General features: G+C 47.3%; 8 protein-coding genes across 8 annotated transcripts; 5 read left to right on the top strand and 3 right to left on the bottom strand.

Annotated features, from left to right (window-relative positions):
• Window positions 1-83: 83 nt before the first annotated feature.
• On the bottom strand, window positions 84-2805 carry F5Y00DRAFT_229800 (uncharacterized protein). The gene is made up of 2 exons (XM_048006818.1): window positions 1968-2805; window positions 84-1911 (listed from the first exon to the last, which is right to left on the bottom strand). The coding sequence occupies exons 1-2, from the start codon at window positions 2162-2164 to the stop codon at window positions 564-566; spliced, it is 1545 nt and encodes a 514-aa protein (XP_047867401.1). The 5' UTR covers window positions 2165-2805; the 3' UTR covers window positions 84-563.
• Window positions 2806-3647: 842 nt separating this feature from the next.
• Window positions 3648-5026, bottom strand: F5Y00DRAFT_229799 (chitin synthesis regulation, resistance to congo red-domain-containing protein). The gene is made up of 2 exons (XM_048006817.1): window positions 4402-5026; window positions 3648-4345 (listed from the first exon to the last, which is right to left on the bottom strand). The coding sequence occupies exons 1-2, from the start codon at window positions 4581-4583 to the stop codon at window positions 4027-4029; spliced, it is 501 nt and encodes a 166-aa protein (XP_047867400.1). The 5' UTR covers window positions 4584-5026; the 3' UTR covers window positions 3648-4026.
• Window positions 5027-6255: 1229 nt separating this feature from the next.
• On the top strand, window positions 6256-7694 carry F5Y00DRAFT_10122 (uncharacterized protein). Its single transcript, XM_048003782.1, has 3 exons — window positions 6256-7238; window positions 7337-7559; window positions 7622-7694. The coding sequence occupies exons 1-2, from the start codon at window positions 6619-6621 to the stop codon at window positions 7389-7391; spliced, it is 675 nt and encodes a 224-aa protein (XP_047867399.1). The 5' UTR covers window positions 6256-6618; the 3' UTR covers window positions 7392-7559; window positions 7622-7694.
• Window positions 7538-9180, bottom strand: F5Y00DRAFT_10094 (ADP-ribosylation factor 1). Its single transcript, XM_048003777.1, has 4 exons — window positions 8634-9180; window positions 8418-8490; window positions 8331-8350; window positions 7538-8235 (listed from the first exon to the last, which is right to left on the bottom strand). The coding sequence occupies exons 1-4, from the start codon at window positions 8681-8683 to the stop codon at window positions 7827-7829; spliced, it is 552 nt and encodes a 183-aa protein (XP_047867398.1). The 5' UTR covers window positions 8684-9180; the 3' UTR covers window positions 7538-7826.
• A 1770-nt stretch (window positions 9181-10950) lies between these two features.
• On the top strand, window positions 10951-15495 carry F5Y00DRAFT_229794 (DNA-directed RNA polymerase I subunit RPA2). Its single transcript, XM_048006816.1, has 3 exons — window positions 10951-11569; window positions 11640-15119; window positions 15182-15495. The coding sequence occupies exons 1-2, from the start codon at window positions 11105-11107 to the stop codon at window positions 14898-14900; spliced, it is 3726 nt and encodes a 1241-aa protein (XP_047867397.1). The 5' UTR covers window positions 10951-11104; the 3' UTR covers window positions 14901-15119; window positions 15182-15495.
• A 34-nt stretch (window positions 15496-15529) lies between these two features.
• F5Y00DRAFT_267671 (Di-copper centre-containing protein) lies at window positions 15530-18191 on the top strand. The gene is made up of 4 exons (XM_048012109.1): window positions 15530-16126; window positions 16175-16305; window positions 16383-16649; window positions 16704-18191. The coding sequence occupies exons 1-4, from the start codon at window positions 15829-15831 to the stop codon at window positions 17901-17903; spliced, it is 1896 nt and encodes a 631-aa protein (XP_047867396.1). The 5' UTR covers window positions 15530-15828; the 3' UTR covers window positions 17904-18191.
• Window positions 18192-20828: 2637 nt separating this feature from the next.
• On the top strand, window positions 20829-22772 carry F5Y00DRAFT_10024 (ammonium transporter). Its single transcript, XM_048003767.1, has 5 exons — window positions 20829-21047; window positions 21114-21178; window positions 21246-21703; window positions 21776-22078; window positions 22127-22772. The coding sequence occupies exons 1-5, from the start codon at window positions 20928-20930 to the stop codon at window positions 22699-22701; spliced, it is 1521 nt and encodes a 506-aa protein (XP_047867395.1). The 5' UTR covers window positions 20829-20927; the 3' UTR covers window positions 22702-22772.
• A 505-nt stretch (window positions 22773-23277) lies between these two features.
• Window positions 23278-26278, top strand: F5Y00DRAFT_229789 (uncharacterized protein). Its single transcript, XM_048006815.1, has 2 exons — window positions 23278-24070; window positions 24163-26278. Exons 1-2 carry the CDS (start codon window positions 23469-23471, stop codon window positions 25934-25936), a joined length of 2376 nt encoding a protein of 791 aa, XP_047867394.1. The 5' UTR covers window positions 23278-23468; the 3' UTR covers window positions 25937-26278.
• The last annotated feature ends 347 nt before the right edge of the window (window positions 26279-26625 follow it).

Here is a 26625-nt window from a genome sequence, read left to right as displayed (position 1 = left end):
CATGTAACTGGTAGCTTCGTATGATTTCGCTAATCAAAACCCACAAGCAACTTACCTGCAAACGAAAGTTCTGGAATCCCTTCCCCCTTTTTAGCATTTTTTCAATAAACACGATAATGGTCTTGCACTTCGTAAACACTTCGTGATTTATTTGAATTATTGAAAACACCCGCGCGCATATGTGAAATGAACCTATTTCCTTATATACCAGCCTATGGTATATAGGCTTGTATTTGCAGGTAGGTAGGTATCCTAGTAGTACATCTGTCTGTCCCTATGTATAAGCACACAACTCGGCCGGGGAATTTTTTGGCGTTCAACCGCAAATGGCAAATGGCAAATCGCAAAAGCATCGGCAAACCTCTATATCTGAATTCCATCATTGCTATGCAAATGATCGCCCCTCCCCTTTTCCCGAAACGCCTTCTTTGTCACTGAATACAAAACCCCATCAGATCGCCGCATAATGCCCGTCCGGTTCGTGTATTAGTCGGACCTCCTATGGTTGGTTTTATTTTGGTACACTTTAATTAGTAGAACCAACTCCGTTACGCTGATCGCAATTACATTCCGTTCCAGTTATCCTGCTGGGGCTGCCCTTGGGGCTTGTATGGGCGGTAACCGGGGTAGGCAGTTCCCCCGTTTGCGGTCTGCGTCTGCGTTTGCGCAGGAGGGGCTTCTGAGCGGCTATAGCCAGAGCTGAAGTCGAAGCCGCTGTTGTTCTGGATAGGTGATCGCTGTCCCTGTTCATCTAAGTATTGCTGGTCTTGCGCCGGCTGTACTAGCGGTCGGGCAGAGTCGTTTGAATACTGTCGCTGGGGCGCTGGCTGTACTAGCGGCCGGGTAGAGTCGTTTGAATATTGTCGCAGGGGCGCCGGGGGATATTGGCGGTTGTAACTGTTGGGTGTTTGTGTCTGTGACCTCTGAGGATAATCGTAGCCTGGTTGGGGGCCGGGCGTACGCATACGAGATGGAGCTCCGTTGCCATTGCCATTACCGTAGCCATAACCTGCTTGTGGGCCCGGCGACGCCATTCGCGAGGGATTACCGTATCCATTATTGCTCGGCGCAGTGCGGTAGCTAGGCGGGGCACCGTATGACGCAGGACTGGCACTGCGGCCGTACTCGTCGTTGTAGGGTCTCGGAGTTCGCGATTGGGGATAACCTTGCTCAGCCCCGCCTCTTCCATAACCGTTATTATAGTCATGGTGAGGTGTTTGGGTTCTCACTGGTCCAGCTGCCATGCCATATCCCTGGTTCACATTTTCGTCGGGAGCCTGTCCATATCCATTGTAACCGTTATAGCTGTCGTAGCCTTGTCCATTTGCAGAATACGGATCTGGACCAGCTCGTGCTGCTGCCATATAACCATTAGGACCGCCCTGTGCTGGTGGTGGTCCGTAGGGGTTTCTATTCTCGGGAGAAACCGGGCTTGGTGTAGTCGTATGCGGTGGAAGGTTGCTCATAGGGAAAGAATTGTTCCGGACATTCTCTGACTTCTTCAATGGTTCCATCTCAACAGGTTCTTCCTCAATCAGAACCTTCTGTGATTTCGCGCCCTCCCAGCTTGGCATGGCAGGTAATGCGTCTGCATCTTTCTTGTTGCCGTCGTCGAATACAGCATACTGAGGCACGGAAGGTGAAGCTGCTCTGGGTAATCCTGGTGTCATCGGCGCCTGAGAGCGATAGGCCTGGTTCTCTTCATGGTGCGGTGGGACGAATGGTTCGTCGAGATACTTAGCCCGCTTTCCTTTAGGGGGGTCACAACACCCGCAACAATTACCGCAGCACTTTAGACAGTAGCAACACTCGCAACAGCACGAAAGTCCACAGCAGAGACATCGCGCGATACACCAAACGATAGAGAAAATGATGAGACCACCGATAATGATTACGGCAATTGCCGGCCACCTAGCAGATGTTAGTCTCTTAAAGCCAGAGATATCTCGAGTAGGGTTCAGTCGTACTTGCAGATATCAGCCTGCATACAGTTACCCCAACTAGAGAAGGCAACCCTGGGGTCGGAATTTCCGCCTGTAAGCGACTCAAGAGATTCCCGTTTGCCCAGCGCAGCGACAGCGCTTCGTGCGAAGAGATCCGCGAACGCATCCCTAAGGCTGCGTTCTTGGAGACTACGCTCCATTAAAATGCCGACGTGCGGCATCGCGTAATCCCCCAATATCCACCTATGCTGTAGGGGTGTTGAATAGAAAATATTGGAGTAAAGTCTGTGGTTATTCGTAAAAATGATCGGATGTAGAAACGTTTGCTAAAGATCCATGGTACGAAACGGTGGTATGAGTCGTATGTTCCCCAACCCGTGGGAGTAGCACCTCGTCCAGCCGCAAATACAACGCAAACTACCAAAATATCGTCTCCTCGGCTGGTGAATCACTCGATTTGAATCCACGCCTATAACTAAAATTCACCCCGCAACCTTGTCGATTTGGTGTATTTTTCGAATGAATGAATGTTGGCGGATGTGACACGTCAAAGACCTACTGACCGTCAACCAATCCACCTGGGAGAAATGAAAGGATCAAGGATCAAAGCGAATCGGTTAGGTACTCGAAGGAACGTCGGATCTAACGATATACCTAGGTATATCTTGCGAAAAACAAAGAAGCGGGCATGGGAAACATGCCTCGACCATGTGGGTAGAAACGAGAGAATAAAATAAAATCAAAAACACAAAAAAATTCCAACCTATGGTGTAAGAATTGCGAAAGACGGCTGGATGGGAATTGGGAAAAATGCTTGCTCAATCTGGTAATGAATGCGCCGGTCCCTGGAAATGTGGGGGCGCGAATTGCAGAACGGCAATTTCAGGGACAAGTCGCAATTAATTAAGCCCGCAAGATGTGCCTGCAGGCCGCGGAGCACTTAGAGCGGGGAGATTGCCCAAAGCGATCTCTCCAATAATTACGCCCCTAGCGGTATTGTGATTGGCGCCTTTTTGGGGGACTCGATAAAGCGTTATACTCTCTACATACGTAACCTGAATTTAACGTTTAAATATGGCATAACCAAATAAGTGCCAATTGATGGGGCATGATGCAATGGAGAAAGGGCCCAAGGGTTTCAGCCAGGTGACAACAGAACTTCTCCTGCTTACATCAACTGGTGCAGCTTACGTTCTTGTTCCAACATACTGGGCTAGGAAGGTCATACAGGCGCTTGTATTGTACAGCTGCGCCCCAGCCATACTATATAGTACCTATTTTCGTATTGTAAAGAGCCTGCCTACGAAGTAGGTACATAGAGGTGTATTTTTATACTGTTTACCAACATAATTACATAGCAGAGCTGAAATAGTCCTCAGCTATATAACACTTCGATGTGGAGTCGTCTCGAATTCACCAGTGCGACAAGAGAAACGGTTTGCGGGGTTTATATGCAGCCCCCACAGTGGAAATTGCTGCAAAGGCGAAACAAAGCTCTGGTGGGACCGAGAATTACATGTGATCTACATCTACATATATATCATGATTCTCGAAGTTTTCTTATCGTAGCTTCCATAGCTTCCAGATTTCTCACTTCCATATACTGTAGACTAGAGAAGGTAGGTAGACCGTAATAGCATACCTCCTCTCGTCTCAGAGACTTAGGTAACCTACCTTTCATATCACTTCCTACGGAAAACGAGATTTTCATAAGACGAAGTAGGTATTTCTCATATCAAACTATCATACTTGAATAGTAGTAACCATGAGATTAAAGCACCTCATAAACCTCCTAATCTCAGCAGACATTATAGTCGAAGTATGAGTAAAGTAACCCACATAGGCGAATGCAAGAGAATGAGACGCATGTCCCTCTTCATTCGAAATGAAAATTCTGTAGTGCTCTAGGCGTAATACTCGTCTCCCTTTACCAACCGCCTCATTACCAACACTGAAAATAATTAATCAACCGAACCTTTTCTAACGCCTTGAACCACCAGCCTCAATAAGGGTATGTCCGATTCGTATCTGATCCGTTTGCTCTTCGATTGACATTGCTCGTGCACCTGGTTTCGCCACCAGTTTATCTATTGGGCGGGGGACCCTCGGGAGGAGCGTAGTCATCCTTGTGCCCGTTATTGTAGACGTTCCTGGGCGCCTGGACGCCCTCGTTCTGGCCGTAGTAGCCGTCGTTAGGCGAGAAGGTGGTGCCAGTATATTGATTTTGCATCGGGAAGGACTGGCCGGGCGGCGCTCCGTATGCCGGAGGGGGGTTGGCGTAGCCTGGCTGGGGGTTGTTATAATATGCTGCGTTGTTGTTCGGACCACTGTTTCCAGCCATCCAGCCCGTACCGTACATGGGCTGGAGACCGCGGCGTTTACGACGACGGGAGTTGATGCATCTGTGATGATTGTTAGACACCGTGTTTTTAGCTTGTAGCTCAAATGAAGTACTTACACCCAGGCGAAGAGAAGGGCAATGAGGAGAGCGATGACTACGGCAGCGAAGATCCATCGACCATACCAGTACCAGGAGCTATAACACCTGCCGTATCGATAGTACTCATTAGCTCTGCAGGGTCCATCCCGCTTCTCCAATCCTGCCAATTGGGCATTAACTAGGTCGATAAGTGGTGCCATGTGTAGATATTTGATGATGTTGCGACAGAACGATGCGCAATACTAGAAACTAGAAATGTGAATTTATGAAGTTGCGAAAAGCTCAGCTCCGGTTGCTTCTGAATGTAGTGGTAGCTTGTAGCTTGTTCGTTCGGAATTGTCCGAAAAGGGAATGGCTGATTGCCAAGAATATGTGACGCCAAGTGACGTTGGGTTGTAATGTATGGTACTCTGCTTGCGCGATGTGGATGTAAAAGCTACGCGGGGATGGTTTGGATGTTAATATTAGGTGTGGTGAAAAGTGTAATAAATGTTAAAACATTTAAAGATGTGAAAACAAGTAGGAAAGAAGGAAGAAGAGGCGTCGCTAGTATTCTTCTTATTGAAAAAAAAACAACCCTTCGGACAATGAACACGCAACACGATGGATGATGCATGGCATGGCTTGGAAGCTGCCGATTACCGATTTTGAGTGGGATAAGTTGCTTGGCCGCTGGATTGGGTACTAGGACCAAGCAGCCAAGGTCATGCTATGGCGTTCGCGGTGGCTGTGTAACGATTATCTTACATAAGTAACTCAAAGCACTCTTAGCTTCAGCCCAAGTTTTTACAGTTTCAATACGCGTATAGACTTTGCTCAGCCTTTCCCATCCAATGATTTCCAACTAGCTAAGCACTATAAAGCTTAAGCGAACATTATCTAGGTATTGCGACATGGAAATGGAAGTTAATTCCAAATATTCCAAATACATAACCTAGAAAGAATGTTGGCGATATGGCAGCTAGGTAATCACCTGCTGGTGTTAAATTGTGGCTTGGAAGATGACGAATGGATCCCGAAGCTCCGCAATCAGGGCTAAGTATCCTAGTCTTAGGAATACGCAGTATTCAGGCGACTTTTTGGTCTGAATGATACTACGGATTACGATAATACAAATTCCCTCGCACCATCTTAACTAGGTTGTTTAGATATCGTCAAATAAGGAAACTCAGGCGTAGGACGTTGGAATAATCTTATAGCCTTATCTCCAGACCGTCATAACCGCTTATTTCTAATATTAATACGCCGTATGATCATTTCGTCGATGCATTAGTTTTTAACATTTATTCTGTCCACAACTAATCAAACTACTTAACCTAGTATGTATCTATCACCTCTCTCGAATGACCTCGACAACGTGGGCGTCGGGCACGACATACATTTATCTCGTATGTGCTCCAAGCGTAACCGACGTAGCCGATCTGTCTGGCTTCTCTGACGGTTCCTGACATGCCAGACGCGGGGTAGGCATTTTCAACATACGCTTACCTTCCTCCGCTTGGAGAGATGCTATGTAACTCATATTCGATTATTGTGCTTTTTTGATAGATTGTTACCATGTAGGTAAATTATATCTACTACGGTATTTCCTGTTCTGTTATCATAATAGCTCTATTATATCATGTTCGTGCATGGGTTTCCATCCCTCGTCCAGAAATTAGAATCCGGATTAATAGGTAAATACCACTTTCGGCACACGATAAAAAGTTGTGATATTACTACCAGTATCAGAGCATGGATAGATACCTGGTGGCACCTAATCAACATTACAATCGTCCACCACGAGCGCATCGAGTAGGTATTTGAATCTTCCCCAGCCAGGTAGTCTTGCCGGAGTTACAAAAGCAACAAAGATCGTATGTATGTATGTATGTATGCTCGTATATAGGCGCTCAGCTAGTCTAGAACCCGAGATGGACGATCAGTTGCTAAAGTTGAAGGGGACGGAGGGCAGCAGATCCGGCGAGCTAATGATATGCGGCCACGTCAAAAATCTCCGTAGATTTCATATCATGGGCCCATGGCATGTCGCCCATTCCAACACAACGCTACCTACCAGCCAGCCTACCAGCCAGTCCAGCCCTCGCCCGTTAGGAGTTAGAAAACGGAAGGGGGACAAAAAGAAGAAAAGAAAAGAAAGGAAAGGCACCACAAAAAATAAAAATAAAAATAAAAAGTGTACATGACTTGCTCACGATATTTCTACCCGCGGTAGATGTATTACCTGCGTATTAGATGCAAGTATTAGATGTACCCCAGATACCCAGATACTCACTCAGATACCCAAAGATGAACAACCACTTGACTGGTAAAACCAGCAACAGCATTTCGTCAAATGCATACAATCCATACCAAATCCATACCCACATGCTCCCTGTTGAGGTACCTGAAGTCCACGTTGCGCTGTTCATGGTCGCCTTGCGAGCCAATCAATCCCCTCCCAATCGTCGAGACGCTGGAGGGTTTGCCAACTCATCATCGCATCAAATGTGGTCTGTGTGTAGCCTTCAAGTATCGCTTTTCCTGCACCTCTTCCTGTCACCAATGCTTTCTCCCTTTCCTTCTTCTCTTTCCTTACTACTAATCCTCTCAATCCACTATGGTGACCGATTATTGTATCTTCTCTTTTTCCTATTTCTGTTAAAGTTGGGCATTTTAGCCGTAGTCCCTGTCGAGCGACAGACGCCATGTCGAGCGACACATTTGTGTCACACCTTTTTTTTACAAGGGCGACTAATAAGGATTCCCCCCCTCTGCGCCGCCCTAGGCGCATCTCCTTCGCGCTCTCAAAATTTTTTTTTGCCAACCACTCGTCTCCTACAAAACATTAAAGACATTGAAGCAATGCACATATGGTATTATTAAACATTCCCAAGGGCTTTTAGTGAAGTCGTCAAGTCATGATTGATTTGGTCATAAATGCACCTAACTACACCCATGGTTCCTTGCTTAGCTTCCTTGCATATTCGAACATCTACCAATGTTCACTGTCAAATCTCCCCCTTTAAACGTTGATGTGATGATCCGACCAAGGGAAAAAACGTATTGTGAAGGCTATCCTGACCCTTCTAGCATGCCGAATTCTGAAACCGTCGACTCCGTTTCCAATAACCATGCAGTGTTTGGGTCGAGCAGATAAGGCACATAGAAACGAAAGGAAAATGAAATTCTGGAAGGTGAGAATTGAGATGAAGGCACATTGACGATACAGTCGCCTCCTAACTTGAGCTCGCGAGAGATGGTTTATATATTAGGTCGTCGCCGGCCGGAAGCTGAACCGTCTTTTACACCCCGTGATATCATTAGCGTCGTCAAAATGCATCCGCACAGTCGCAGAAGCGGCGAGGGAACGTGTCCCCGGCGGCAGGCTTATGCTTCATAGCAGCCGGGGAAGGAAGGATAAAAGGATAAAAATCCAAGTGCTGTGGACGGCCAAGATGAGTTCATCTGTTGGCCCATTTCATGAGCCATTGAATTACAGCGTCTAGGTTAGTCTCCTCCTTTGCGCTAATCCCGTAGCAGGAAACCTCGCGATGTCCTATACTCTTGAGATCTAGAGCATCTATGAGTTCATCCACGCTGAGTTTGATGTGAAGGTCGGACTTGTTTCCGAGCACTAGCAAGGGGATTCCTTCGAGGCTAGGTTGCGACATAAGGGAATGGAGTTCCTCCTTAGCCATGGGCAGCAGATCCTGGTCTGCGATGTCGACGATAAATACGATCGCATTTACCCCACGACAGTATCTTTCCCACATTGGCCGAAAACGAGGTTGACCACCCAAGTCCCAGCATTTAAGTGTCACATGGCCACGTTGCACGCGCTTCATATTGAAACCGACGGTGGGAATAGAGCTACACGACTTGTTAGCCGACCTAGCGACAGCCAAATTGACATCCCGCGGTATAACGAAATCTTCAAAAGTTATGAACGAGGGTTTCGTGCTTACTCGATCGTAAATTCACCACCCTGGAAAGGAACGGATCATTAGCAAAAGCTCAAGAGATTTGTGTGGTTGATGGCTGCGGGTGCTTACCGATAGGACGCGAAGCAAGGACGTCTTCCCAGCATTTTGCAGACCTATCATCGTGACATCCATCTCGGTCGCCCTAGCGAGAAAAAAAACATCAGTAAAATGCACTTCAGCAAAGGCCAGCGACGTCGTGATGCAGACGCATACGCAGGTACGGCGGTGAGCAGCACGACCATGTGATCCTGCGACCCCGCGCTGAGCGTAGCTTCGTGAACTCACCAGAAAGTCCTGAGCAACCAGTCGTATACCTTCCGGAATAACCCTGCCATCGTGTTCAGCTCAGGAATAATTGTGTTTGATCAGTAACAAAGGGCGTAATTGTTAGGATCGCCAGGACCGTAAAAAATAATAATAAAATAACGAAGATATTTCGCAGCTCCACGCAAGGCTAAGCCAGTTGGGAAAACGCGGTGGACAAGAGAGACTGGGGTTTGTCTCAAACAACAAGTTTAAATAAATAGTTTGCGCTGCGATTTGCTTGCTGAAAATAGGAATAAAAATGTCTCGTATGAGGATGAGCCGCGATGTCTTCGCTCGTAGCGCTCACAGCGGGTGAGTCGGCCCCAGGCGCAAAATTACGTTCGGTGAATGCGATCTGTCGAAGGTAGCTTTTTGGCGGTGGTGAAGGTACATGCAATGCAGCACTTGATGAAAGATAGAAGCGGGATGAACGGTGACGCCTGGACGGAGGGTCACAATTCCCCACCGCGGAAGATCGCACAAGCTGTTATGAACTTATGATGCCCCGTGCCTTCGACTGGGACGTGACCAGGTGGGAGGGATAGAAGGCCGACCTTGCATCTGAACCGACAGCGGCTAGAAAGACTGGGGTTTCATTCGTCTATTTCGACAAGGCCAGTCAATTTCGAACCACAATAGTCCAAATAGGTTAAAATGTATATGAGCTTAGTGCACTGTAGATGGAGACCGCAGTGATTGCACAGCGATAGAAATAGGTAATGGGCGCGCTGCACGAGGGCTTATAACAAGCGGGAGCGGATTGGAGCCGCGAATATGGGGGAATTAGGATGGTCGCTATTGAACCGGCCCGTTGCGAGCGTTTCGTAGATGCACAACCTTGGAGGTATCACCTAAAGATCCCAGGTCCCAGGTCCCAGTTTCCAGTTTCCAGGTTGCTTAAACTTGTAGCTTTGATGAAAGTCGAAGTGAGATTTGTCTAGCAAGCCCACGGTTGATGGGTAGAATAGAATGCCGTAACTAACAGAGGATCGGAGATAGAACAAAAAAAGGTAAGGGGCTTATTATGACCTCTTCTGTAGTGGAGCACCGTAGAAAAACGGGAATCAGAGTTGCTTGGTCTACTCTGCTTTGCTCTGCTCTGCTCGCAGCTTTACGCCTCGAGGGGTTTCCCGAACTGCTACTCTGGCCGCCTCGGAAGACCCGTCACCTGCTCGGGCGGGTAAGGTATCCAAGTCGCTCCCCCACACTCAGCAGCACCACCATCAGCAGCTAAGCTTATTGGGCTAGTTATGCCTTACGTATTTCTTTTGCTGGACCGAGAAGCTCGTTCTGCCCAATACTAATTTATGAAGTTATCCCTCGCTCTCGAGACGTAGTTGCAGAATATCGAATAGACCCGAATCAACTAGATTTCTTGGCACGATATCGCAATAAGTTCAGCTCTGGATAGCACGGTGCGAGTAAGAAGCGTCGGTGGCAGCGGCCGGAGCACTGAACGGAGACCGGCTTGTTTGCAGCAAAAGAATCAAGTCGAAAATGGTAGGCTGAGATTTAAGGTCCTAGAAGCGGTCAGGTCTTCCAAGATGCAGGCAATGAACAGCTTCAAGCGAGGTCAGATGCACCAGCCCAGAGGTAGGAGATGTATGTTAGGTAGCTGATAAAATAAAATGAAATACAATCCAGGACCAAGAAGACTCCAAAGTTATGTACCCTACCAAATTCCACTAGTTAGACGAATTCAGACTTAGACCAAGGCAGGCAGCCTGCGGGATGCAAGTATGCACGGCAGACAGCTTAAGAGGTCGGTTGGGCTGCAAAACCGGTGCAAGATGACAACCATGTACGTCGCACCTCGTGCTTCCTGATGAGATGAGTGGTTGAGAATTGCTCAAGGTGAATAATAGTACAGGGCTATTGTGTCGGTTCCAGAATATAGCAGCACTATAGCTTTCTTAACTCAACAAGGTATAGCTATTGAAATGGCAAGCAGGGAGCTCCCTATAAGATAGGTAGGTTGATCGCAAAAACTAAGGTTCCCAAATAAGACCGAAAGAGACGGATAGAAAAGGTACTTGGGTAAGGCTAAAACAAAAAGAGCTACCCGTATTGTAAATGTGAAGTCGTAATATTGCCTACACTAAACTAACGTCCATAGATGGGCACTGTGCGGTGATGACATTCGATACGTACCCCTAATGCCGATACCTCATGTATCCAGGCTTGCTTTATGTAAGGCCCCACAGCACCAAGTTCATCTGATAAGTATCTATCGATAGGAAATCAGGTGAAATATTTTGGCCGATAAGGATTTTTTTCTTTTCCGTTTGTTTTAGCAGTCTCAAAAACCGAGGAGGTTGAGCTTGCTCAAGAAGACTTGATTACGCGCAAACCTTGGGCGCCAATCTGTCAGAACATTCTACTACACTTCCACCTGTATTACATATCCGCATGAAGTGAGAATTGAAGTTTGTTCGAAACGCAGGGTCACCATGGCGCCAGAACCAACCAACACGAGCTGGGACCACGAGTATAACACTCTTCGCCGAGAGAAGCTTTTCAGGGATCCCCCGACAGATCGATCCGCGTATCCTTTGTTGCAAGAAGCTGTGAACCCACATATCGAGTCCTTCGACGCTCTCTTTGGCGACAATGGCTTGGTCGCGAAGGGACTGGCCGACATTGGCACAAGGTTGTTTCTGGATGGAGACGACCGCGCTCCACCAACCGGGAAGAACAGGCTAAGGATCAAGTGCAAGGGAATACACCTCCAGAAATCGCAACTCCCGCCTACCAACAAGTTTGCGGTTAAAAACCGAGAGATCTTGCCTGCGGAGTGTCGAGAACGGCATGTATCATACCGAGGAAAGCTTTCTGCTACATTTGAGTACAGAATAAACGACGGCGATGCGAAGGAATTCACCCGAGAGATTGGTCAACTACCGATTATGGTAAAGGTAAGACTTCTAGACTGCCATTATTACGTATTCGTGAAGGTCATGCATGATTTACTAAGCTGTATTATAGTCGGCATATTGCCATCTTAGAGATAATAGCCCGGCGCAATTGGTCGCGCGTAAAGAGGAATCAGAAGAACTAGGGGGTTATTTCGTTGTCAACGGTATCGAAAAGATTATACGACTTCTCCTGGTCAACCGAAGGAACTTCCCTCTAGCCATCAACCGTCCGAGTTTCACTAACCGTGGTCCTGCCTACACTCCTTACGGTATCATACTTAGATCAGTGCGACCAGATGAAACTTCGCAAACGAATGTTCTCCATTATCTAAACGATGGCAATGTTACATTTCGCTTCTCTTGGCGAAAGAACGAATATCTAGTCCCGGTTATGATGATTTTAAAAGCACTCGTAGAGACGAACGACAGAGAGATTTTTGAAGGTCTAGTTGGAGCTCCGGATTCAAAAGGCATCGAGAACACATTCCTCACGGATCGTGTTGAGCTCTTATTACGAACCTACAAGACCTATGGGATCTATACAATGGCACAGACTCGAGCGTATCTTGGAGAGAAATTTCGACCTGTTTTAGGAGTGCCTGAGACTTTATCGCACTACGAGGTAGGCACCGAATTCTTGCGACGAATAGTGTTGGTCCACTTAGGAAATATCAACGTGACGGAGCAGCAAGATTCAGACAAGTTCCGTATGCTATTATTTATGATCAGGAAACTCTATGCTTTAGTTGCTGGAGACTGCTCGGTTGACAATCCTGATGCGGTCCAAAACCAGGAGATTCTCCTGGGTGGATTTCTATACGGCATGATCATTAAAGAACGACTAGACGAATTGCTTTCCGTTGGACTCCGCGGCGCTCTACGAGAATATATGAGAAGGTACCCTGGAAGGTCATTTACCTCTGAGGAATTCTCAAAGGATTTTCCTATCAAGATATTCCAGAAGACTAACGAAAATGTCGGCAACGCTCTGGAATATTTCTTATCGACTGGCAACTTATCAAGCCCGTCCGGTTTAGATTTACAGCAAGTATCAGGTTTTACCGTCGTTGCCGAGAAACTCAACTTTCTTCGTTTTATCAGTCATTTCCGAATGGTACATCGAGGAAGTTTCTTCGCCCAGCTGAAGACTACGACGGTACGAAAGTTATTACCCGAGTCTTGGGGCTTCCTCTGCCCCGTCCATACCCCTGATGGTTCGCCCTGTGGTCTACTTAACCATCTTGCACATAAATGCAAGATCATGACTAGTTCTGTCAACACTTCAATGATCCCACAGCTAGCCGCCGAGCTTGGCGTCGTTGACACTTCATCTGCCGCGACAGATGAAAGTGTAGTCGTTATCTTAAATGGTAGGATTCTTGGTTGGTGCCACCCGTCCGAGTCGCGCAGAATAGCAGACACTTTCCGCTACTGGAAAGTTGAAGGCTCTCACGGAATCCCTGTGCACCTCGAAATCGGCCACGTACCATCGTCCAAAGGAGGATCCTACCCTGGAATATACATGTCTTCTGAACCCGCTAGAATGGTAAGGCCAACCAAGTACCTCCCACTAGCGAAGGAAGACTTCGTAGGACCTTTAGAACAGCCATATATGTCTATTGCTTGCACGGAGCAAGAGGTTGTCTCGGGCGAATCGACACATGTTGAATTCGACCCTACGAATATTCTATCAATCCTAGCAAATATGACACCTTTCTCGGACTTCAACCAGTCTCCAAGAAATATGTACCAGTGTCAGATGGGTAAGCAAACGATGGGTACTCCAGGGACGTCACTCGCATACCGGACGGACAACAAGATGTACCGCCTCCAGACCGGCCAGACACCTATTGTCAGGTCTCCTCTCCATAATGCGTACGGCTTTGACAATTTCCCCAACGGCACAAACGCAGTTGTCGCTGTGATATCCTACACGGGATATGATATGGACGACGCTATGATTCTAAATAAGTCGGCCCACGAACGAGGCTTTGGACATGGCACCATTTACAAGACTAAAAAGTACACGCTCAAGGAGGAAAGTCGCACAAGATCAGCTAAAAATGTGACTAAAATGTTCGGCTTCGCTCCAGGAAGCGTGGTCAAGGCATGGACGCAGACTATGTTAGATGAAGACGGCCTCCCATATGTCGGACGAATGGTTCAAGAAGGTGATATCATCTTTGCTTACCACACGGTCTCCGCAGACTACAGTGGTAACTTGGTAAATCGAGACGGTGTCACTAAGTACGAGAAATACAAGGATTCTGAACAAGCTTTTATCGAAGAGGTGCGACTAATCGGCAGTGAGCAAGGCAACGAGCCTGCTCAAACAATCTCGGTCAAGTTCCGCATTCCTCGGTCACCCGTCATCGGCGATAAGTTCTCATCGCGCCACGGTCAGAAAGGTGTCGCTTCGCAAAAATGGCCGGCGGTCGATATGCCCTTTTCGGAATCTGGTATTCAACCCGATGTTATTATCAACCCCCACGCTTTCCCGTCTCGAATGACAATCGGTATGTTCGTCGAGTCGCTGGCAGGAAAGGCAGGTGCGCTTCATGGCCTTGCACAAGACTCAACTCCTTTCCGCTTCGACGAGGATAATACGGCCGCCGATTTTTTCGGACATCAACTCATGAAAGCTGGTTACAATTATCACGGAAATGAACCTATGTATTCTGGAATTACTGGGGAGGAATTAGCTGCAGATATCTACATTGGTGTCGTGTATTACCAGCGACTACGTCACATGGTCAACGATAAGTACCAAGTAAGAACAACAGGGCCGGTTGTCGCTACGACGGGGCAGCCGATTAAAGGTAGAAAACGAGGTGGTGGTATTCGTGTTGGTGAAATGGAACGAGACGCTTTGTTAGCACACGGTACGGCCTTCCTTCTCCAAGACCGTCTTCTCAACTGCTCGGATTATACACCATCGTGGATTTGTCGGAGATGCGGCTCTTTCTTATCGATACAGCCTACAGTCTCTCCTTTTGTGGGTAGGAAGAAAACAGTGAATAGTGTCCGGTGCCGAAACTGCGCGACTCGCCTCGATCAGATCCAGGATGTCGACTTAACCAAACTAACTGGTGAGATATGGGAAGATGGACAAGGGAACCAGTGGATCGGAGGTGAAGATACTACTAAGGTAGCAGTTCCCGGCGCTCTAAAGTACCTTGACGTGGAACTAGCAGCTATGGGTGTTAAGTTGAAGTACCGAGTCGACCCGAAGGATGCTCCGCGAAAGGGCCCGCTGTTACATGCGAAATGGGACGTGATTTCTACGGGAAAGAAAGCAAACGCCCTCCCGCCCGCCATCGCGGCTGCGTAGAGCCCGTGATAGATGAATTTCAAAAGATGTCAGTTGCATTAGATGGAGTTAAAAGGCTTCGGGTCCTCGGTTTCGGGTTTAAAATGGATAATTCCAGTAGTGATACACAGTGAGGTTCAATACAAAATTTTTAAACAATGTACCTTGCTTTCTCTGTTCTGGCGGTGTCTTCAGATGATTTTTCAAGGACGGCGGTGAAGATTGCGAGAGGCAAGCAATGTAAGTAACCGATGCTAGGACCAAACTAGTTTCAGAACGGCTAACCACCGTGTATCATATAGCATATCTGCGCAAATGCCGTGCATCCTGCCGTCTTTTCGGGAGATGTTCTTGGCTATACGAGTATTTCATAGAAGTTTTGATTTAAGTACTTTTGAAGATGGAAGATGCATGGGGAGGTACCTAACTGATCGGAGAAAATAGCTGTGGTCTAACCGAGCAATCACATGGGCAGTTTGTAAGAGGACTGTAAGAGGACGGTAGTCGGCAAAAAGAAGCAATCGCAAGATCGCGTCGCGTCAGTTCGCTATTTCCCAAACTTAGCCCACACTAAGGCAAGATGCAGGCGCCAATACAATATAAGCTATTACGACCCCTAAGTACATGAAGATACTTACAGAAAAAATATACATCCTTAATTTCTACTTCCTCCCGTTACAATGTCATTTTATTAATCAAAGCATCGTTCCGTCTTCATATTGCATGGAAAGACCATCCTAACCCAAGGCCCTTTAGTTTATTCGCATCTATTACGGAGACAGCCTCATCCTATCTCGTTCCTTAACTGCTTCTTCCTAGCACTTCCAGCAATATCTTTCACCTCAGTCACATGCGTCGTACTGCTTTCCCGCTCTATTTTGTGTGGCCTTTGTGATTCCCGGCTTCATCCGTACTCTCCCAAGAAACTCCAATTACATGAGGGCCCGACATGTCGCCCGTTCATAAGATTTGCCTTGCTATAACTCTACTGTTCTCTATAGTTGTTGCCAGCGTCCAGCCGGGACAATACGATTATGGGTTTACCGCCGATCTTCGTTTGCGAAAAAGGGCTCCGTCTCAGTCATCTATCGTAACCGGCCCTCCTCGGCTCAATGGAGCAACGCAGTTGAGACAAGATATTCGAGATTTGCAAAAGGACGAGGACAAATGGAACTTGTACCTCCTAGCCCTTAGCTGGATGCAGTTCACCGACCAGGAGACACCATTCTCGTGGTACCAGATCACAGGTACGCTTGCAAGAGATAGGAATGGGACTATATTCTAACTATCCATAGGAATCCATGGAGCTCCTGCATTAACATGGGCTGATGTCGACCCGACGCCTGGAAATGAACATAGTGGGTATTGCACTCATGTGTCCATTCTGTTTCCTCCCTGGCATCGACCTTATCTTGCTCTATATGAGGTATATTGGACATATTCATCCCACTTTGATTATAAGTCGTCGTATTCTAGAAAAACTGCTGACGTTGCTTGTACTAGCAAGTCTTGTACAACATTGTTCAATTTATTGCGTCGTTTTACCCACCAGAACTTCAAGACCGGTTCCAAAAAGCTGCAGATACCTTCCGGATCCCGTACTGGGATTGGGCTGCCGTCCCCCCGAACGGAGTCAGTGTCCTCCCTCTAAGTGTTGGTGCTTCGCCGATCATAAACGTGACCGGACCAAACGGTGTTCAGAGCATTTCCAACCCTCTATTCAGCTACGTCTTCAGGCCATTTAATAGTTCAACCTTTCCGGATTTTCCCGTAGGTTTATTTCCCTTAAGAGTGAAAATAGTATGCTAATAGCAATTTACATAGTATAATACATGGCTCGAGACAAAACGGGCACCGCGTCCGATTAATAGTGCAAATGCAACTTCAAATAATTCGTTCGTAGCACACGCATTAGATGTCCATCTCCCAAGTTTCCAGCAGCGGTTATACAACTTATTCTCCAATTACCCCAACTATACAACCTTCAGCAACGAAGCTTGGATCCCTGGTCCTAACAACGGCACGTACGACTCCCTTGAATCTCTTCACGACGCAATCCACACAGTTGGAGGAGGTGTTTATGGGCATCTTGCTATCATAGCCTATTCCGGATTTGATCCGCTCTTTTGGCTACATCATGCCAATATCGACAGGATCTTTACTATGTGGCAACACCTCTATAATGACACATACGTGGTTCCTCAGCCTGCTGTTTATTCTTCTCATACGACATCTCCCGGACAGATAGAAAACGCTCAGACAGCCCTCACACCATTCTTCTTCAACGAAACAGATTTCTGGACGGCTGACATGGTACGGGATCATGAAGTTTTCGGCTATACCTACGCCGAAGTAGCCAACAAGAACCGCTCAGAACTTGTAGCAACAATCAACAAGCTCTATGCGAAGTTCAGTCCGGCGTCTATATTTGTTGGGTCAGACAAAAGCCTACGGCACAGCAGCAGACATACGAAGCATCCAAGTCGCCGCGGATCGTATAAAGCAAATGGCATATCTTGGAATAGCCAGTCGTCCAGCCGGCCTTCCTTGGGCGCTGTGTTTAGGGATGGCAAGTATCGCGAGTGGATTGCGAACATAAGAGTGAACAAGCATGCCATGGGTGGTTCATTTTCAATCCATCTCTTCTTAGGGGACGTCCCATCTGACCCATCATCGTGGCCAGTAGCACCTAACTTAGTAGGCACGCATGGAATCTTTGCTCATAAAACCACGCACGGCCACGCCTCTGATCGGATGGTTACGGGAACAATCCCCATGACTTCGGCCCTGATGCATATGGTGGCATCAGGTAAGGTATCAAGCTTGCATGCAGAAGATGCTGAGCCGTTCCTGAAGTCCAACCTCGAGGTACGAGTCTCACTTGCGAATGGCACGGTAGTTAAAGCTCGCCATGTAGGCGGGCTTAGCATCAACATCGTTAGCTCCTTGGTCAAGGCACCAGAGTCGGAGAGTATGCTTTCAGAATGGGGCAAAATGGAAACACATTTTAATCTAGTTTCGTAAAGAAACGGGCTACTAGGCCGCCTTACTTTAGCACGTGTTCGGAGGGTTTGTACAAAAAGAGTTGGCAATGTTGTATTTGGTCGATTTCCTATAGCACACTTGAAAACAAGTCTGATAGAAGACTTTGATGTAGTTCGGCCATTAGGTAGCTATTTCGCTAGGTACCTACTCTTAATAATTAATGCGCACCTCCACTCCACCTCCCCAAAGTAAATATGCCTACTACCTATTGCGGTTATGTCCTTGCTTGTGATTGGAGGATGTGCTAGCGGGGCGATTCCTTTCACGATGAATTCTACGAAACTTGTCTTCTAGAAGTTGGGTATACATCTCATCTACTATATAGCTTCTCTTTACGTTTTAATCTAGCAAAGGCGATACGATAAATTTGCTGTAGTCGATATAATAGATATACATCGATTTACGAATGCCGTGTCGCGCGAAGCATTTTATCGGGCCCGACAATCGAGATGGTTGCGGGCTCATCTATGTAGGGAAGCCGTGGTGCTTAGTGTAAATGACACGCACATACGTAGTTGGCTTGAGTGTTTAGTAAGGGGTGCGCGTACGTAGGTATGTCTATGTTGTACGATGCTTCGCCACTGATAGATAAGATGGTTAATTGGAATAGGTAGGATGGCCCTTATAGAAAACGAGGCCGGTTTATTGTGGAGGAATGGTATTAGTCTTTATAGGCACCGCTATTATGAAATCAAAAGTAATGTGATTCATTTCGTTCCGTGTCGTTTATGAATACTTACATAGGTACCTAAGTAACGGGGGGTTTACTGAGACTGAGAATACATATGGACCTAGGTTAGGTAGTTCAGTGCTCGAGGTGTGCGTGAGGCGTTGTTTCACACTGGCGAAATACCATGGGGGGAATACATGCGGTATTCATAGCGTTTATTGTCAAAGGGATACTGAGACTTCGCGCTCGATAGAGTGAATAGCTTGTGTCGGATCGAGCAGCCAGAGTCTCAACTGTGCAGATGATCTTCTGCTTAGCTACTTGATAGCTGGATAGATAGCTAGGTTTAGGTAATTAAACAGCGGCATGAAGCGTCTGAAGAGGAGCTGCATCGGATAATAACATTACGCAGGAGGTTGAATGATGTTAAGACAGTCGAACTAATATAAGCTAGATGGTTCATGAAGCATTAGCCTTATCAGTACCAAGATCTGCGAGGCCTTTGTTAGACTGCATCTTTTTGATTTTTTGATACTATTAGGTTAGTTATTAGGTTAGTTAGTTAGTGTATCTATGTAGTAGATTCGAGCACTTCTATCGGTACCTATATACCTACTGCATAGACCATCGGTATCTGACCTTCCCGATACGGGGGTGGGGAGATTCGGAATAGAATGTACCAGGGGACTGGAAACACAATGGCTGACCGTTGGGCCGTGGCAGCTGACACGGCTCGTTCTTCACGTCAGGCCTCCTGCTACTTTACGTAGTTACATACAGTTATGTAGGAATGCTACGTTTCGCCTTGCGATGCGAGATAAGGCGGGCTTTATACATAGGTAGGTATAAAGGAGGTAGGTAAGCTATGTAGTTTTTTGAGAATGATGACTTACTTCAATACATTGATGTAAATCACCTGATGCAGAACTGAGAAAATGCTGGTAACAAAAGGACCCGGAATCCAAAAAACTGGCCTTAGGGACCTAGGGAGCAGTCCACTTTATCATAGTGTAAACCTTATCGTATGTACCAGACTCGAGATACTCGAGACGGAATGTGCCAGTCCAAAACCCCCTGCTCACCTACACTAACTTCCCCAATCCCCTGGAAACTCTATCTCCCCACTTACACCCCACCAGTGAGTCTTACCCAATAGTAGACCGATTGGAGTGGACCCTGCTCTTTGCTTATCTCTGTTTTCTTACTTGTTTTGCTGTGTAATATCGATCATCTTTCTGGGCGTCCAACTATTTCATCGTATATCAGAATATCAGAAAATTCCCAAAGCCAAGTCTCGCATCCCTTTCTCGTTCGATTCTTCGGATGGCTCCGGTACAGAGGGCTGGCTCAACTCGAACGGTTCTCTCTGATAGGACACCTAGGTGACGAATCTCACACCAGAGAATGGGTTCGAGGGCGTTGCCACCGCTGAGTTCAGCTTGCTGCTGCTGCTGCTGCTGCTGCTGTATGCCGTTCATATTAATATTATATATGTAGTGTCACGGCCGGTTAGCCTATCTCTTACGCCCAACATTCGATTAGAACAAGAACAGCCTAGATAATCTCTGCCGGTCATGTCGGAGTATATCCCTGCTTATATCGAAATCGCCGGCTACATGTATTGCTTAGCTTATACATACCTACTACCCAGTCAGACTAGTTACTGCCACTGTTATGTATGTCACCGATCTGAGGCGGGCACAGATCCTGCAACCTGCAGGTCATGCCCTGGTCTGAGTGGCTGTTCCTAATCTCCCATCTGGTATGGGATATCATCAGACGCCCGTGTAGGTATGTACATGCTATGCTGTACATACGTACGACAAGGTACAAAAGGCCGATCCGTAAGAGGGACTGCTATCAATACCTAGGTAGGTAAATAAAAAAAAAGATTTCCCACCGGTCTCGACCGCCGGCCCACAAGCCTCAAAGTCTTGTTCTCTTTTGAGTTATCCGTAGGCGTCTCTGCTTCAATTTGACATTGACATGTTTGATAGGCGTATCGATTGACCCGAACGAGAGTGAATGTTTGTCTTTGAACGTTTTGTCTTTGAATTGCTTCTTCTTCCGACTACGAAGGATTAGGGGTTTGAATACCGCCTATTTTGCATTAACCTCGCCTTGGCCCCGTTAATCACGGCTTGGAACTTGACGTACTTGATCTAGCCCTCGCCTCGACATTTCCTCGACTGCAAGTTCCCGACGGCATCCATCCAACTTGTTCACACTCTTTTGAACCCGTTCACTTTCACTCCTTATGTGTAATACTGATAATCTTTCCCATCATCTCGTTTTAGTCAACTCCCGAGACCCTCGTTGGGCTACGTAACAAAATGGTCGTACTTAATGGCATCGATCTTGACGCATTGGGCTATATCGTCAAATTACCCTATAATGGTACTGGTCCTACTGGCGGGGATTCTCTAACGGAAGACTTGAATATATGGTACGAGGTTAGTAGATTGAACTCGCCGCGTCTCATTTTTTTCAGGGATTTAACCTCTAATACGCGAGCATAGAGCGGCGATATCGCGTGGATGATAACGTCCACAGCTCTCGTGTTGCTCATGATTCCGGGAGTTGGGTAAGTAAAACCGCGCTACAACCAACCTATATCCGCCACGGGCGTTCGTTAGCTTACCATCCTAAAGCTTCTTCTATTCTGGTCTTGCCCGACGTAAATCGGCCTTATCACTAATATGGCTCTCCGTCATGGCCACGGCCGTCACTACGTTTCAGTGGTTCTTCTGGGGCTACTCGTTGACATTCTCGCACACGGCATCCGCCTACATCGGAGATTTATCCAACTTCGGGTTTAAGAATGTGTTGGCCCAGCCGTCCGTCGGCTCTACGAGGGTGCCGGACTTGCTCTTCGCCGTCTACCAGGGCATGTTCGCGGCCATCACCGTGGCGCTCGCGACTGGCGCTGTTGCCGAAAGGGGGCGGATGCTGCCGTGCGTCATCTTCATGTTTATCTGGTCTACAATCATATACGACCCTATCGCTTGCTGGACTTGGAACCCGGCTGGATGGTCGAACAAGATGGGAGGCCTCGATTTTGCTGGTGGTACACCGGTCCATATTGCTTCCGGGACAGCTGCGCTTGCATGTTAGTCCACACCCGCGGTTATACTCCATTCAAGAGTTGCTACGTTCTTATTGCTGACACTTCAGTTTATAGATTCGATGATGCTGGGAAAGCGGCGAGGTCACGGAACGCACGAATTGAATTACCGACCACACAACGTTACTCACATAGTCATCGGGACGGTCTTTCTATGGGTGGGTTGGTTTGGTTTCAACGCCGGCAGCGCGCTCTCGGCCAACTTGCGCGCCGTCATGGCCGCAGTGGTAACAAATCTGGCGGCTTGCGTCGGCGGCATTACATGGTGTGTGCTTGATTATAGGTTGGAGGGCAAGTGGTCGACGGTGGGCTTCTGCTCCGGGGTTGTTGCAGGTCTCGTGGCGATCACACCGGGTTCAGGTCAGTTGTTAATTTGCATCTTACCAGTATACCTCTAACCTTTCCAAGGCTATGTTCCCGCCTGGGCCGCAATCATTTACGGAATCCTCGGGGCCGGCTTTGCCAACTACGCTACCAAGCTCAAATTTTTCCTGCGGATCGACGACGCCTTGGATATTTTTGCCGTGCATGCCGTTGGCGGCTTTGTAGGAAATATCTGCACGGGTTTCTTCGCCGCCGACTACATTGCTCATCTCGATGGCTACACGCAAATCCCGGGCGGCTGGGTGAATCACCACTGGGTCCAGCTGGCATACCAACTAGCTGATTCTATATGCGGAGGATGTTACTCGTTCGTCGGCACATGTATAATATGCTTCGTCCTAAACTTGATCCCGGGTCTCCAACTACGAACAACCGAGAACGACGAAATCTTAGGTATCGACGACGCGGAGATTGGTGAATTCGCATACGACTACGTGGAGATTACTAGGGAGCTGCTAAACGACATCGATGGCGAAGCAAATAGCCGGTACTCTGCAGATGCCGGGGCTTCCTTCGACCCCCGAGAGAAGAACAGCATTCCCCTGATGGATTCGCGTATGTACGCTGGACAGCAGTCGCAGTCACCCATACCATCGTAAGGGGCTGGTTGTGTACGATATGGTACTGGTTTACTATGTATTGGGGGGACTCACTACGTGTATGGAAAAACTAGGGTATTGATTGGCGACTAATATCTCGCTCGCTCATGTAGTATCTAGGGAGGCGTCATGGAATGGAATTCAATGCAAAGTGTGCGCATAAAGGTTGATTACATATATACCCCTGCTATTAGTATTTAGCTTACATTCGCTTGCTCCATGCCGACTGTGAGTATGGAAATACTTAATACCTAAGTCTAAGACATACACAGGTTTCTCATGCGGTTGAAATGTAGAAAATAATAAGAATAAAACTTGACGCAAGATTCTTGTTGTAAACCCCTTTTTAGGAAGCCTAAGTCTTATTTATATCTGCCTGCGAATACCTCCTGGATGATGCACTTACGTGAATTAATGATACGCGTGGGGTACTTGGTTTTGCGAATAAGTAGCCCAGTAAAATAAGTACATGCTATGTATCCAGTTCATGTCCGGTGTAACTGAGGGGCGTACTAAGGCTTAATTAAGCAAATCAGGGGATTTTAGCTTTGCCTCTCAATTGAATCAATTTACCAATCAACAAACTTAAGACAGTCAATCAGTCAGTGATCATGCACCTAGCAACTGGTGCCTACGGATGAATTTGTCGAGTTGCAACAAGTACAATTTCAGTGAAGCACTCAACATTCATAAAATAAAATGCGTCGTCTTACGTGGAACACCGAAACGGACCTCAACAATACTCCGTTTTTCTTTATGTTTACTCAATGGAGCGCCAGCTAGAAGAAAAGGTCGCATTCTTTGAACGCCTTGAAGCATATACGAATGATGACGACGGGGAGGATGATATTTTGGGCGCAGACGAGGAGGCATACAGGCAGAAGACCAATGCCTTTTTCTATTCTGTTGCGCCAGCCACTTCCAAGAATGTTTCTCCAACTGCACCAAGGGGAGTCGATGCTCCTATGGAATTGGCGTCAGACCCTATTCATAGTAATAGCGACCCCGAGGTGGAAATCATTGCTGTGACTCCCCGGCGCAATAAGCCAAGAACCGGCGGCCCAAGCTTACAGGCGAGCACTTCCGTCAGTGACAAGACAGTGCCTGAGACTGCAGCTGCAGCTACCAGACAGCCACTACGTCGTACAACACGTTCTACGCGCTCAAGTCTACCCACTATACATTCTAGTCCTAAAAGTGATCCTTCACCCTCTGTTAGGATGGGAAAACGTAAGAAGGAAGCACCCCTGAAACTAGCCCCTGAGGCACGCCGGATTTTCAAAGAGCTCTCATTTTTTTACATCCCCAATGACGATATCAACCCGGCGCGCAGATTACAGATCAGGAAAGCCCGGGAACACGGTGCCACGTAAGTATCCGTCCTAACAAACCTATCCCGGCGGTTAGAAGCAGGTATCCGACAATAGTCACACACCGGTCGGCTAACTGAATATCACATAGGTGGTGCAGGAAGCTGGACGAGGCGACGCATATAATCGTCGATAAAAAGCTTACCTATACGGATATAGAGCGCCAGCTACAAGATGACCCTAGGTGGCCAGAGAAGGTGCTTGTCAATGAAAATTACCCCATTGACTGCCTTAAGCACCGCATAATCGCAAATCCTAACCAGAGTCAATATAAGATTTCCGGGACCCCAACGCCTGCTGAGAAACCAGTAGACGAAATAGAACTATCGTATTTGGGCAATGATGATGCCTCGCTCGAGTTAAAACCAAGCCGCAGGAAGTCGGCGAGGCGAACCCGTTCGCCTATATTAAGCACCCAGTCGCGTAGTCAGAGCTCTTCGCAGAGAAGTACCGCCCTGGTCTCATCTTCCCAGAGGCAACAAAATAAAAGCGTCACGGATAATGCCCAATCGTCTCAAGCACAAAATGGGGTGTCATCTTCAAAGCAAGCAATTGAGACTAGTGTGGATGATGAACTTACACAGTGTATATCTGAGATGAAAGCTACGGATAATAGTGACCTATTTAGTAGTTCATTAATGTACGACGATGACCCTACTGGGCCGTCATTAACAGATGAAGCCGAGGTTCCCTCAGACTCTAGCAGCTCGGATGATAGGAGACCGTGGAAAAGGAGAACTAGGAGCAGTACTAGCCATTCTAAGGACATAAATCCTGCCTGGCAAGAAAAGTTCATCTGCATGAAGGGCGGAACCAAGGATCATACGGACAACAATCCCAACGCGGAGACGATCAAGGTTCTTCAGGGGATGCTGGATCAGCATACACTTACCGGTGACAGTTTCCGTATTCGAGCTTATAGATTAGCTATAACAACCCTACGAACGCAATCAAAGAAGATATGTACTGCTGAAGAAGCACGCGCCCTGCCTAATATTGGTCGGATTGCAGACAAGATCGAGGAGATTGTCACTACGAACCGACTAAGGCAGCTTGAGCATGCGCTTGATGACCCTCAAAGGAAGATCATAGGCTTGTTTCTACAGATATATGGCGTAGGCCAAATTCAGGCTCACAAATGGGTTGCCCAAGGCTTTCGGACGCTGGACGACCTAAAGAGAAAAGCCGATCTGAATACCAACCAGAAAATCGGGTTAGAACATTTTGACGATTTGAATACCCGGATTCCACGACGGGAGGTGAAGGCTTTGGCAGATTGTGTTAAGGATACGGCCGCAGCTATTGACCGCAATGTAGAGTTGATTATCGGAGGCAGCTATCGACGGGGAGCTGATAGTTCCGGCGATATCGACTTGATCGTGACCAAAAAGGGGACATCTTCTACAAGCCAATTGGCTCCGTTTCTGGACCAGCTAGTCGATACATTGACTCGTGAAGGCTTTTTGACTGTCGCGCTTGCTGCTCACCATGGTAACGCCGACGATACCAACGGTGGCAGTAAATGGCACGGTTGCTGCGTGCTGCCGGAGAGCGCATTTCCTGGCCCTAAAAGTGAATATCGCCCTATATGGAGACGTATAGACATTCTACTCGTGCCCCAGACCGAGCTCGGCGCAGCGCTTATCTACTTCACCGGAAACGACATATTCAATAGGTCAATACGGTTATTAGCACAGAAGAAGGGCATGCGGCTAAACCAGAGAGGGTTGTTTGGGAATGTCCTACGAGGCCAGGGGAATATTAAGACCAACGAAGGAACACTGCTTGAGGGGCGAGACGAGAAGAGGATCTTTGAGATCCTTGGCGTCCGCTGGAGAGAACCGCACGAGAGGTGGTGTGGTTAGTTGGGTTCGTGATGAATTGCACTGGCACTTTTATGAGTGAAGTGCTGATAATGGTAATATGTTTTGTCTATATTATAATACCCAGGTGTTTCTTGCATCGCGGCCTGGTAATTCTAGTACCTAAGCTGCCTAGTCTCGTACTTCTCGGTGAATAGTCACCATTCATATACTCATATACGTTCGCACATATCACGATACGCGGCTCTGCCTTGGAAAGTAAGCTTGGACTGTAATTAGGTACATAGTCAGTCCCATTACGCACGGCCGAGTTGAAGCTCAGCGGGGATCAGAGAAGCTGCATGAGAGCAATAAAGTCCCGGCCAATAGGAAGGGCGCCATTACACACGTTCTCGCAGGAGGCTCGAGGTAGTACTATCCTGCGCCATCGTAGTTACCTTTATTTTTTTGCTTATTGGAGCGTCTGCAGCGATTATCGATTTGACCTTCCGTTCTCGATGTTAGACCGTGGAAGCTGCTGCGGTGGAATTTTTTGATTTTTGATTTTGGTTCGGGCTGTTACCTGTATGTAGGTATGTATGTATGTGTACCTACCTACATATGTATGTAGGTATGTATGATGTATATACCCCACATGGCTTATAGCTCGTGAGAAGAGGCAGGTATGAGCATATGGGATATCGATAGGAGGAAGTATAAAAGTATAAATACCTATATATACTACACCTATA

The sequence above is a fragment of the Daldinia vernicosa genome (assembly GCF_022497035.1).
Source record: "Daldinia vernicosa strain CBS 139.73 unplaced genomic scaffold F5Y00scaffold_10, whole genome shotgun sequence".
NCBI lineage: Eukaryota > Fungi > Ascomycota > Sordariomycetes > Xylariales > Hypoxylaceae > Daldinia > Daldinia vernicosa.
Note: the sequence above shows the minus strand (reverse complement) of the source record. Positions and strands in the feature narration are given on the sequence as shown.